The sequence below is a fragment of the Bombus affinis genome, chromosome 5 (assembly GCF_024516045.1).
Source record: "Bombus affinis isolate iyBomAffi1 chromosome 5, iyBomAffi1.2, whole genome shotgun sequence".
Taxonomy (NCBI): Eukaryota; Metazoa; Arthropoda; class Insecta; order Hymenoptera; family Apidae; genus Bombus; species Bombus affinis.
In genome coordinates, this window is record NC_066348.1 from 12,178,491 (window position 1) to 12,190,039 (window position 11,549).

General features: G+C 37.3%; 1 protein-coding gene and 1 long non-coding RNA gene across 3 annotated transcripts in view; one reads left to right on the forward strand and one right to left on the reverse strand.

Annotated features, from left to right (window-relative positions):
- Positions 1-7,388, reverse strand: part of LOC126916723 (aquaporin AQPAn.G-like) — a 33,833-nt gene extending 26,445 nt beyond the window's left edge. The window contains exons 1-2 of one of the 2 annotated variants that reach the window (XM_050722801.1): positions 7,127-7,388; positions 5,637-5,766 (exon numbers count right to left, since the gene is read on the reverse strand). In XM_050722801.1, the coding sequence (XP_050578758.1) occupies positions 5,637-5,766; positions 7,127-7,222 (226 nt within the window). In that variant the 5' untranslated portion in view covers positions 7,223-7,388. Of the gene's footprint in view, positions 1-5,636; positions 5,767-6,445; positions 6,470-7,126 lie in introns of those variants that run through there. The other variant, XM_050722802.1, reaches the window with a different exon arrangement.
- A 1,169-nt stretch (positions 7,389-8,557) lies between these two features.
- Positions 8,558-10,876, forward strand: LOC126916735 (uncharacterized). Its single transcript, XR_007710720.1, has 3 exons — positions 8,558-8,705; positions 10,057-10,567; positions 10,753-10,876. It is a non-coding gene; the product is annotated as an uncharacterized LOC126916735 (long non-coding RNA).
- Positions 10,877-11,549: the final 673 nt, after the last annotated feature.

Below are 11,549 nucleotides of genomic sequence, written 5' to 3' on the forward strand. Positions count from 1 at the left end.
TTTCACTTGCAATGATCGATACGTATAGCTAAATCGTCTCTGGTACGTTAGATTATACGCGGGTGTTCACAATGTTAAATTATATCAATCTCTATCGAACTGGGTCAGTTTTGGGTTATCTTTAACGAACGAAAACGAAAGCTTTATCGCACTTCATATCGTTTAACTTGACTTTGTTATCGTTAATATCGCGGCGTTCGACACTGTTTGAAGCTCTCAAGTCAAGAAGTCTCTTTCAAGAGTCCCATTCGAAAAATTTATTATAGATAGGATCGAATAATTAAACGAATATCCGACTTGCAGTTTAATTTTTCTCTCTTTTCTAGGAAACGGTATGGCAATTTCGGTGTGTTATACTAAAACAGCAGCAGGAATATATTAATAAAAATACGCGTTATGTGTAACGTAATGTATTAATGCAAGTAATTACATATATCCTTCCATAAGCGCAAATAAGACTAGTTTAGAGATTCAGTTTAATAATTATAGAAATAAAGTTAACATAATAGAAAACTGATGTGCCATTGTTGAATGTGTTACTTATAGCGCAACAACGAGAGTCTGAGGAAGTTAAACGAATATATGAATACATATACGAACAGTTCATATTGATGTGAAATTTAATAATTTAAATTATCCTCGATCGTTTCTTCCAACTCATATTTTAGCATTTATTCTTCGTATGAATGTTACATGCTTCTATGCACCACCTATCGTCCTGATCAAACGCCTTAAACATCCTTTCCCGCTTATCGTTTGAACGTAATATTTTTAAATTAACGATAATTTCCACTGCGTCGTAGTATCTTAAGATAATTAGTGTCTTAAATACCCTACTATCGAGAAAAGGCGCAACGCTCTCTGCACGTTTAAACACATTCGTGCACGTGTGCACACGAAGGCAGCGTTGCATCGTCGAAAAGTACAACGTGACTGCTCTCAATTTTGTTTTTCTGTTTAACGAAAGAGACAAATCGTGGACGAAAGAGCGATGATTTTATTACAGGTATTCTCGGATAGCGCGACGCCACGAACGCTGTAAACATCGACGTGAACCCGTATCGTGTAATTACGTATTTTGCCGGTACAGCCGGTTCGGAGCATGTGTGAAGTTAATCAATCCAGTTAGAGCGAAAACTGGTCATTACGGTGGTCTGTTAACGGCAAGCAAATGGTAGCCAGTCATCGGTTCACGCATCGTTACCTCTTTCGCCTTATTTTTGCTCGGTGTTTATATTTTTTGCCAATTCTAGATCGACGATATTTGAATTGTATTTATTCGACGACACGTGCAACGTTCTGCGTAAAAAGACAACACATGTTACTTTGTTAAACCGGTTTTTCAGTAATACGAATAATCCACTAGCCCGTAAATGTACCCTGGTAAAATATTCCTCTTTCTACAATTTCTTTTCTTTTTCGTAATAATTCCAGTAGGAAATTCAATGAATTTTATTCGAAATAAATGGAATTTCAATAGATCGAAGATCCACGAGTACAACAAGGAAGTTATGGCTTAATAAATGCAGTTTTCAAAGCCTTTGGAAAACTTGATACAAGAGTAAACACATTTTTCTCTTCTTATTGCACATCTATTTCTCTGTTAGTCTTTATTATTGTTCAGCCTGTCTTCGCTATGCATCGGTATGCGATTCCATTTTCATTTAGCATGCATTCCGAGTTGGTAGCACGCAGAAGAAGCTCATTGTCGTAATAGGCTAGTGTAGCTACCATTGGAATTTTTTTTCAATCGAAACAGATCGATTGTAGTTCCAACTATAATACCGTTTTCTCTTATTAACCTGTTATTTATATCTCAAACCTTCGATAATACCGTACAGAATACTTTGAAGCTAAATTCTATTACAAGTAATTCCTACTTCGTGTCTCATCACTGCTTTTTTGAAAGAAAAGAGAACTTACTTTTCGAACGCGATATATGGGATCGAGTAACCCATTAAAAATTAAACACTTTGCGAGAAGATCGAGCGCATCGACTTCCTTATTTTCATCGTCGTAAGTTCTATAAACGCGTTGCACGTTCTTATTATTTTAAGATCGTTCTCTGTCGTCTAAAAAACTTTGCGGTGTTTGAAAAGTTTATCTTAGAAATTCTTAAAATGAAAGAGAAACAAGTATGTCTAACAGCGTTACGATGCAAAGTTTTATTGGTCGCTAATTCACCGTACAAATTCATTCGTCAATTATCGACCGTCTGTTAATTCATGGAAGTTGTCCTTATATCTATAAATTATTTACAAACGCGACATGCAATCGTTTCAAATGTAACTATTTGCTCTTCGTTGTATTGTCGTTCCTTGTTGTCGGTCAAAGTTCAGCTGCGTGTCGGTTAGGTATATTAATTCTATTATTCTCGCATCGCGGTTGGAAAAAATATTACGCGTATGTAACGCGTGTTTTACCAAGAAGGTCGTTTCGGGTTCAGCAAGACGAGACGGAACATGGAAATTACTTCCAATAAAATTCATCGTAAAACTATTTTGCACAACGTTGTTAAGCCTTTCACCGTGGACCTCGTACGTCGTACGAGCACATCGAAAATTACAAACTATTATGATTTATAAATCTTACGACGATCCACGAATTCATTATGTATTTCCTATTATGTAATCCACGGTAAGAGAAGTACATACATCGATCGACAGATAAATTAGTATTAAATATATAATTCACATGAAACAACATTTTCTTCCAAGTTCTGCAACATAGTTAGCAACAGCACGCTGTCCGTTTTAATCCGCAGCGAAAGGATTAATTCTGATTATTCGACCATAAGTACGAACGACGAGACAGAAACCACTTAGCGCGTAATTTTCTAGTTTGACGATTAGCCATGAATGAATAATACGGCATGTTTCTCGGTAAGTAGAATTCCGAACTCGTGCGACTCGGCTCTGTTTAGTAGACATAACACGTAGTAACTTGTTGTACCCGAAAGATTCGCACGATCCGACTCGCGTGCGACGTGCAATCAAAGTCAAGGTGAAATCTGGAAATTTCCAAACGTCATGGTTGAATCACGCCGGTGTACCAGATCTCTGTTACACCAAGATCGGAGAGATCGTGTCGTGTCGCGGCATCGAGAACCTGACTTTCTATGAACGGTATGATAGATCAAGAAAGATCAATCTTTTTCTATTTATGTTCTTCGGCAAGACGCTGAATATGGAGCGCGTAGCGTTGAATAAAATTGTTTCGCTACGCGTAACGAATGGATGGATACAGGTTGTCGTTTTCTACGAAGCAATACATTTTTCAAAAATCTTTCGGAAGTCGATAGAGAGAGAATTTGTACTGCGTAAAGAGAATAGACGCGTTGAGTCGTGCGCTACAAAAGGAGTATGTTCTGTTTAATTTTGGTCAATCCGTTTGTATCGCAGAGGATGTTCTGTTTGCCATTTAGGGATCGAAGTTTCTCCTTTCATCAAATCTTTAGCAGGCCGAAGCATTTGTGTCAGTTGCTTTCGGTGAACTGGAGCAGGTATCGAGATTTGTAGTAACAGTAACACGATTTTTTAATTTCGGAAGTTTATTAATTAGAACGACGTAAATTAGAGGTGCGCGCGAATGTAAATAAATCGTATAGCATTTAAATAAATCATACTAATTCATACGTAATAACGAATGATGGTTGTACGATGCGAAGAATCTGAATATCTATTTATGAGTGTAATTTATTTATTTTTAACGATCGCTATAATTTACGTCCAATTAATGGATTTACGTTTTATTGAAGTTATACGCTCGAATACATTATACGTAAATTGATGGAAGATCGTAAATGTCTATACATAGATTTTAACGGAGAGAGTAATAGGTCAACTTTAATTAACGAACATTAATTTAATGGCCGACATTTTACAATTAAAAGATAATATTATGTTAATCGAACTTACAGTTATAGGTAGTCCAATTTCTGTAAATACTAAGCAAATTAGTTACAATTGTTACTCAACAAGTCTTTGATACACGTAACCATCGTCATTTGCATGAATTAGCATTGTATCATATAGGCAACAGCGAGTCGCGATCTGTCGAGAATTCTTTCAGTCAAATTAAAATTAGCAATCCATGTATCGCGACTTCTCCGTCGATAAATTGCTAATTGAGAACGATTTTCTTATTTCAGAGATTTTTAAATACCTTAAATTGTTAAAAATGAAAAATCTTTTAACTCTTTCTTATGCATTCTCTGAATGTTTCATACTAATTTTCCAAAACATTTTCTACCGCACGATAATTAATTTATAGAAACACAAACATTTGATATACTATCGGTCTTTCGAACAACGTATAAGAAATTCAGATACCTGTATTTGGTATTTAATGCGCGCAAGAACTATAACACGTGGTTGCGTTTAAAAAAAAACATACAATAGACACAGATATCCATTACGAGCGATGGAAGTTGTACGTGGTGTTTTAATTACTTCTTGGTATAGCTCAACATGACACACAATAAACGAAGTGGAAAATTTTTTCTGCCCGTTTCCTCCGTATAACTCGCATAAAACAGTGTGAGTTCGGCAGGACACAACGTGTCAACAAATTTCATGGTAATTGCGCAATTATCTCTCTCGAAGGACATACGAGTCCATGTAAACGTAGATAACGTTGTTCCTTGCAAGATGCGTCACCATGAAATAATCGCATATCAAATTAATGGATAGCGATCACGTGCCTTTTTTCTTTTTTTTTTTTTTCTCACCGGAAATACATTTGTCGGTATTGACTGGTTTTGCAATATCGTGTATCAAGTCTCTCGTTTCGTACATTTCCACACCTTTGCGTTATGTGGAAATGTCACGCACCAATATGCTAATAGGTGCTACCGAATTTATATTACTTCCTACTATATTCCATCCTACACTACAGGTAATAGTTCTTCCATGTAGAATCGTGTAGAGCAGTTGGTCGTTTACTTAGTATAATTATTGAAATTACGCAATTTAGTAATTAGAACGTTATTTAATTACAGCGAAAGATATAAGGAAATACTTATACTTGTGGGAATAGCCACGTTTCGTTTTAATATATGGAGTTATACCTACATAATATGTAAAAAGGTTATTGCAACGAACAGATCGAAATAATTTACAATTTATTCACACGTGCGAGACAAATTTATTACTGTTAATGCTTCCAAAGTAGATTTCTAGACTACCACTGTTGATCTTGAAACTGACAAGTCTATCTCAAAATTGTGCGAATGTTCCGCACATTAACGCTAAGTTCATTATGAGCTTTGTCTACATTATCGTTAGGAAAATATCTATATTACATGAAACTGACATTTATTTATACCGTTGTCAATGTTTCGCAGAAGAAACCTTTCGTTTTCGTCGAGTCTCCCTAACATTTTCGATCTAATTGCGCGTATAAAGTCAGCCTTTACCCATTACGTTACACATTATACGATGTTCTATGTAAATCTACGTTATACCAAATTCTCGTGTCGGAGTATGCAAATTGTGAAATAACTTGATACAATATTATGAATTAAAAGTGACGTAAGATAGTATAGAAGGGAGTGTAACGCAATGACTAAAATCGTAATGTAAAATTACCATGTGTGTCGTTACAATAGAAGAAGATTAGAATATGGCGGTACTTACGATTATACCTATCTTGAACGTCTTCGTCATCCTTTACGCTCACTGATGCATGACGTTGCGATCTCTCGGTTTCAGTAAGTCCTTCCGGAAATACGGTAGAGACATTCATAGTACCAGTTGACTTGTAAAACTGCGAACAACACAGAATACTTATTTGCTCGATTTTGAAATTTATTCACCTTTGAATTATTAATTGCAATCTGATTTTCTGAAAATCACTCTGAATCACTGTTTTAATTTAAATTCAAATATCATTCTAAAGGCAATTTAATTTGAAAACCACGTACTGATGGATCATGCTCTGATCCATCCTCTATTCCTGTAACATGAGTTTCTCATTGTCACTGTAAATGTTTAAGACAAGTAATATATCGGCTAAAATAAATATTTAACGAACGAACGCAATTTACATTCATCACTGTTGTCGAAGTAAACACGCGTGCAATTAACAGAAATTTTAATTTCGTTCGGTGAGGAACGTTCCGTGATACTGTTGGATCGTGTTTGTCCGATCGTGTTTCCGGATCGTATTAGTGATATTGCTAATTCGACGTTTAAATTCCATCTATTAGCATCCTAGCTGACAACGTATCGCAAATGTTAGCGGTAATTTTCGATACCGGAACGATGTTTGTCAAACACAGGAATCAACCGTCTGTAAAAATACGTGCCAGCGAAGGTAAAAACAAAACGAATAAAATCGATTTTAGCTATTAAAATTTCCAACGGTCAGTCGCGAAAAGTGGTCGATCGTTACGCCTTTTTTATACCACGAATATATTATAAGCGAAATGCTTTTCTTCCCCTACCGTAAACATATATTCGTTCTGGTATTCGGTATTAATGGAAAATACTGTTCAATACATTACACAGCTATAGTTTACAGACGATAAAACACTAAATTTCAGGTTTATTCTTAAAATACGGAAATACGAAGTACGAAATGAGAGAAGAATTTTTGCGATCAGGTCTGTAAACTTTTCAAGGCACACTAGAAATTTCTCAAATATCATACGCACTTTTCCTACGATATAAATACACCGCGACCGTGTTCTCCCATTTTATATTCTCGAGATATTGTTTGATAAAATTGAACTCAATCGTTATCAATGCATCGTTATCATGCTATGCGCGTTACACTTTCGAAAGGAAACTAAACCGGACGAGTAAATTCCTCTACGCCCTTCTCGGACAATTAACTCTGTAATACGAAATTAACATTTCTCGTTGTTGCATGCTTACCGATTTAATCTAACTAGCTAAATTTTCATTTTTTAAATTTATATTCTAGTCGCAGGAAAGATAAGCATCTGCGCGAAAATAATATATAATAAAATTTAATCACCGAGCCGCTTCTGAAAAAATCGTGAAAATAAAAAAGAACTATTTACCATCGAAATAAAATATGTACGTTACGATCGTACGGCACAAAATCATAGAAATTAATAGCCAAACACTTTTCTAAAAGGGTAACGGTAAATTGCACTCACAGGCTTTCGCGCCAACTGCTTAGCGGTCGGTTGTATAGTTAAAAACTCGTGCCAAAGATGTAGATAGGAAGGTCTATTGCCTACTGAACGTTGCATCCCTCGGTCGACTTATAGGAAGGCGATTCTCTTCGCCTAGGTCGTGTCTCTTCGTCCAACTATGAACCTCGCCACTGCGCACTTCGCCTAAACCGCGGCCACGTGTCAGAGTTTACGCCACAGGATCGGGGTTAACCGGCGAAATTCTATGAGGACAAACTGCGCGTGAATGGACATGCGGGGGAAGTCGGACGTTCCAACAATGATTCCGACTACGAGATGTTCGCCAATTGTGAATATAGCGTGACCAACTGAGCGCCAAGATCTCATGTACACGATGCCCTTGACAGCAACCCTGCCGCAATTGCGTGACGCGAAGATGGTCACTGAACAGAAAACACAAACCGTGTACAGTGATCAATCTTCCTCCTATGATAATGCGATGCTTTCGACTAGACCGACGTCCGTCACAGTCCTCGAGTTATTCCGCGCGCTGTCTGTGTTTTTTTTTTCCTTTCTTGGAACTTCTAACGAGCCACTAGAAGCGCTACCTTAATAAGTACAATCTAAACTGAGAATACGTTAGCTCAGCAAATTGCATAGCTCTGAAATTGGACGAACATACGCTATTAATCGCATTTCAGTACACGGTTCGTTTTATCATAAACGATCTATGATCCATCGCTTGTTCGTTCGTTATCCTTTGATACGAACTATCTGTACTATAATATTTTATTGCGACTCAAGCGAAAATAAAATGCTAGTAAAAAAAAAAAGAAGATAGATAGGAATAAAACATTATTCGGCCACCGATCGTCGGTTATCGCGCGAATTTATCTACTCGTTTTACGAAATGGTTTTCTAACGAGTATCCACTGTACCAACCCTCGTCGATGGTAGTGTGCACTGGTCTCTTGTGTATTCTCAAGTAATTATTACGATGGAAACTTCTAGCAAACTAATTCCAACTTCGACTCGACGATATTAAGGACGTTGATAAGAGTATCGTTGGAAGGTCGTTTGGACGGTCTTCGACCGCGACTTCCGGTCATCGCCTGCAACGTCTCACGTCTACCGGTTAACGGCTGGCCGAGATCTCGCTGATACGATTCGCAAGTGGATCGTCGTTGCATCGAAAAGGAATCTCGTCTAAGCGAAACGCGTAAAAAAGAATTTATTCGAACGTAGCCGACATAGAGACCAAGCTTTTTGAATGCGGCCGTGAAAGAGTATTTTACGTTCGACATAAATCAATCCTTGCACCTTTCCCGTGGCCTATATCGGATCCGTTAACTGATATTACAGCGATAGCGAGTTCGCGTGCAGATAAAACCGCGACAATTAGCATACGTAAGGTCAGTCGATGGATACAATGAGAAGGAGGCGCGATGGAACGTCACACCTGCAGTGTCTTGCACTCGTTAGACGATCTACGCTCGATACTGGGATCGTTTCAGCATTTGTTTCGCGATAAGAACTCACTTTTACGTAAAAGTTTGCTTTGGCGATTATTTTGTTGCTGAACGAGACGAGATATTTCAAGGTAACAACGGTCAATCGTTAATATCACGTCTGTTATCGGTTATCGTGATACAGAAAATGTTATTTAACATCAAAGGCAAACTATGTACAATGTAACAGAGATTTTACATAGAACAATATAACGAGCGTATGTCGTACGACGAATGCGCCATACATGTATACGTATAATGAAATAAGATAAGATTCCGACACTACAGTTCGTGTTTTCTATCGCAGTTTAATGCGGCATTTTTTAAATTTAGCGGTACGTTTATCGTATAAAACTATATTTTATAAAATTATAGGTATTAATGCAATTTGCGCGGAGATAAATAAAAATTGAATTTTTTTAATTTCTTTAAAGCGAGAAAGAGAGAAGTTACAAGAATCATCGTTCACTGCACGATACTTATATTTTACAGACATAAATCCTTTATCGTAATACTTGATGCACGCAAACAGAACAATTGTACAATTATTAAAGTTTCATATCTGCGTTCCGCTATTTCTGCAATATCATACACTTTCATCGACATCTACGGATGTACTAACATGATATATGACTTGCTACCATTAATCTAACGACAACTACTTCGAACAATTATACCGAACAGTAAATCATTTGCGTCGTTCAATTGGTACACACTGTTTTAATTAGATCGAGGAACTCGATAGAGGAACAGCACGTGTTACGTCTACATTTTCGGTTACTGGTTCTCTGTATTATCAATTGGCTGATAACGATACAAAAGTGGATTCTAAGATTAGCAATCGCTTAATCAACGATCGGACTGAAGATTTTTATGCAAATAGACGTCCTTACGGAGATAATTAAAGAAACAGGACGCGTATAAGGATTCGTCTCATCCTCTAACTCGCATAACTTTGTTTCAGATTTTTTTATATTTTTTCGCATATCACGTACGTTCCGAAAATTTTCGCGCTTTTAAATATCTCATAAATGCATAAGAATCCTCAGCCTGTCGATAACGTTCGAGAATGGTTCGCTCGACGTTTCTATGAATTTATAGTATCGTGGCATGTGCTTCTCGTCCGCGGAGCCTCTCGATCCAATTTCTACGACTTCGTTTCTTTTTACGAAGGGTACTTTGTCCGAAGATTAATGAACTTGTACCATCGAAACAGGGCTTTGTCAAGGCCGACAGAGAGGGTGTTCCTCGAACAAGCGCATACATGCTCTAAATTGAGAACCAAAAGGAGATTAGGGTGTGTTTAAGGCGAGGCGGCTGTTTCTCATTACATTCCGACTTCTTAATGCCTGACACATAACAGCGTCGGTGCTACAAATTTCGTGCACACCTCTTCTCCGACAATCGATGCGATCTTACCGATTATTACTTTTGACGTTCCAGGGCATCCAGTGGCCGAAACTCGAAATTCGCGCAGGGAACGCGCGTCGTTGAAACGTTCATCTTCTTCCAAGCCATACATGGTTCATCGACATTGAAGAACAGTTAGATTTCTGTGGAGAAAAAGAACGACGCGTTCGTAAGGGGGAAGATAATTGCCAGTAGCGACCTATGTGCGCGTTGTGAGAACGATTGTTCGTGTGTATAACATACAGAGCGCGTGTACGCGAAGAAATACATTCTTATCAGCCAGATATATGTTCTGCGGAAAAACAACAAGACGATGAACCAGTTGACAGTGGTGAACTCGTAGAAGGAGTACTAATAACGATAATGACGATGATGATGATGATCCTGTTGTACTATTACATTCTCAGGAACGTACGCAGGCTTATTGCGCGCGTACGTACAGGGTGGACAAAGAAAAAGAACGTTTTCCGTCGAAATATCTCTTGAACGAGGTAATTTTTAGTGGTTCACGAAATTCTGAGAATCTGAAACTGACATATCCAAGGTACAGAAACAGTTTAAATAAAAATGTATACATATACAATTTTAGTATATATGTATGTAGCGTATATATTAGGCGCGTATATTATTATTATTATTTAGGTTTTAATAATTTAATCTTAAGTCTCATACCATACACTTAACTCTTTAAAATATTCCGTCCTTTTGATCCACCCTATATACGTATAGCAGGTCTGTAAAGTAACAGAGGCTTCCATGAACGACTTCGTATCAAGTTTTGAGTGTGCACCATCATGCGGAGGACCTTGAACTTTACCGCCGATCTAAAAAAGAACTAGAGGAAACGTTATAGTACGATTTTCCAAATGAACAATTTGCCCTATGAAAAATTATTATTGGAAAAGGCCGTCATTAATTTCGTTCGATTCGAAACGACGTTACGATAAATATATATGGTTATCGCTTCTGCGATTTGTCTGGTATCGAAGAAATGAATTTGTTTAATAACGATAAGACGCGAGCCAAATGACAAGCGAGAGATTAGCTAATTATGACATTATTATTAAACAAACATAACGAAGAAACGATATACGATGTTTGATTAACGTATAATGGTCTTTTTATAGGAAGCCACTCAAGATTAATTAACATAACGCGGCAAGTTAATCTCGTTAAGGCACCTGATATATGGACGAATTAAATCATTCTCAAGTAGAGAATCAGCGGAGGCGTGCAACGTTGCGTTTAGAAATGCAGATTGGCCATTCGATCAATTTGTAACACTAAACGGTTCATCCTGTACGATTATTTTTATATCTGATTGTAATTAACCGCGAACATATACCTTTCGTAAATTGCATAATCTTTTCAAGCGGTTATGCTACGTAAACAGAAATTTATTCCTAACGATGTAATGACGTTTCCTTGCAGCAATAGCCGCGATCTGACAATCTTTAACGGTTCCTTCGCTTTTGACGAACGTAATGCAAGAATATATTCACGCTCGACACTGTCTGTATGGCAAC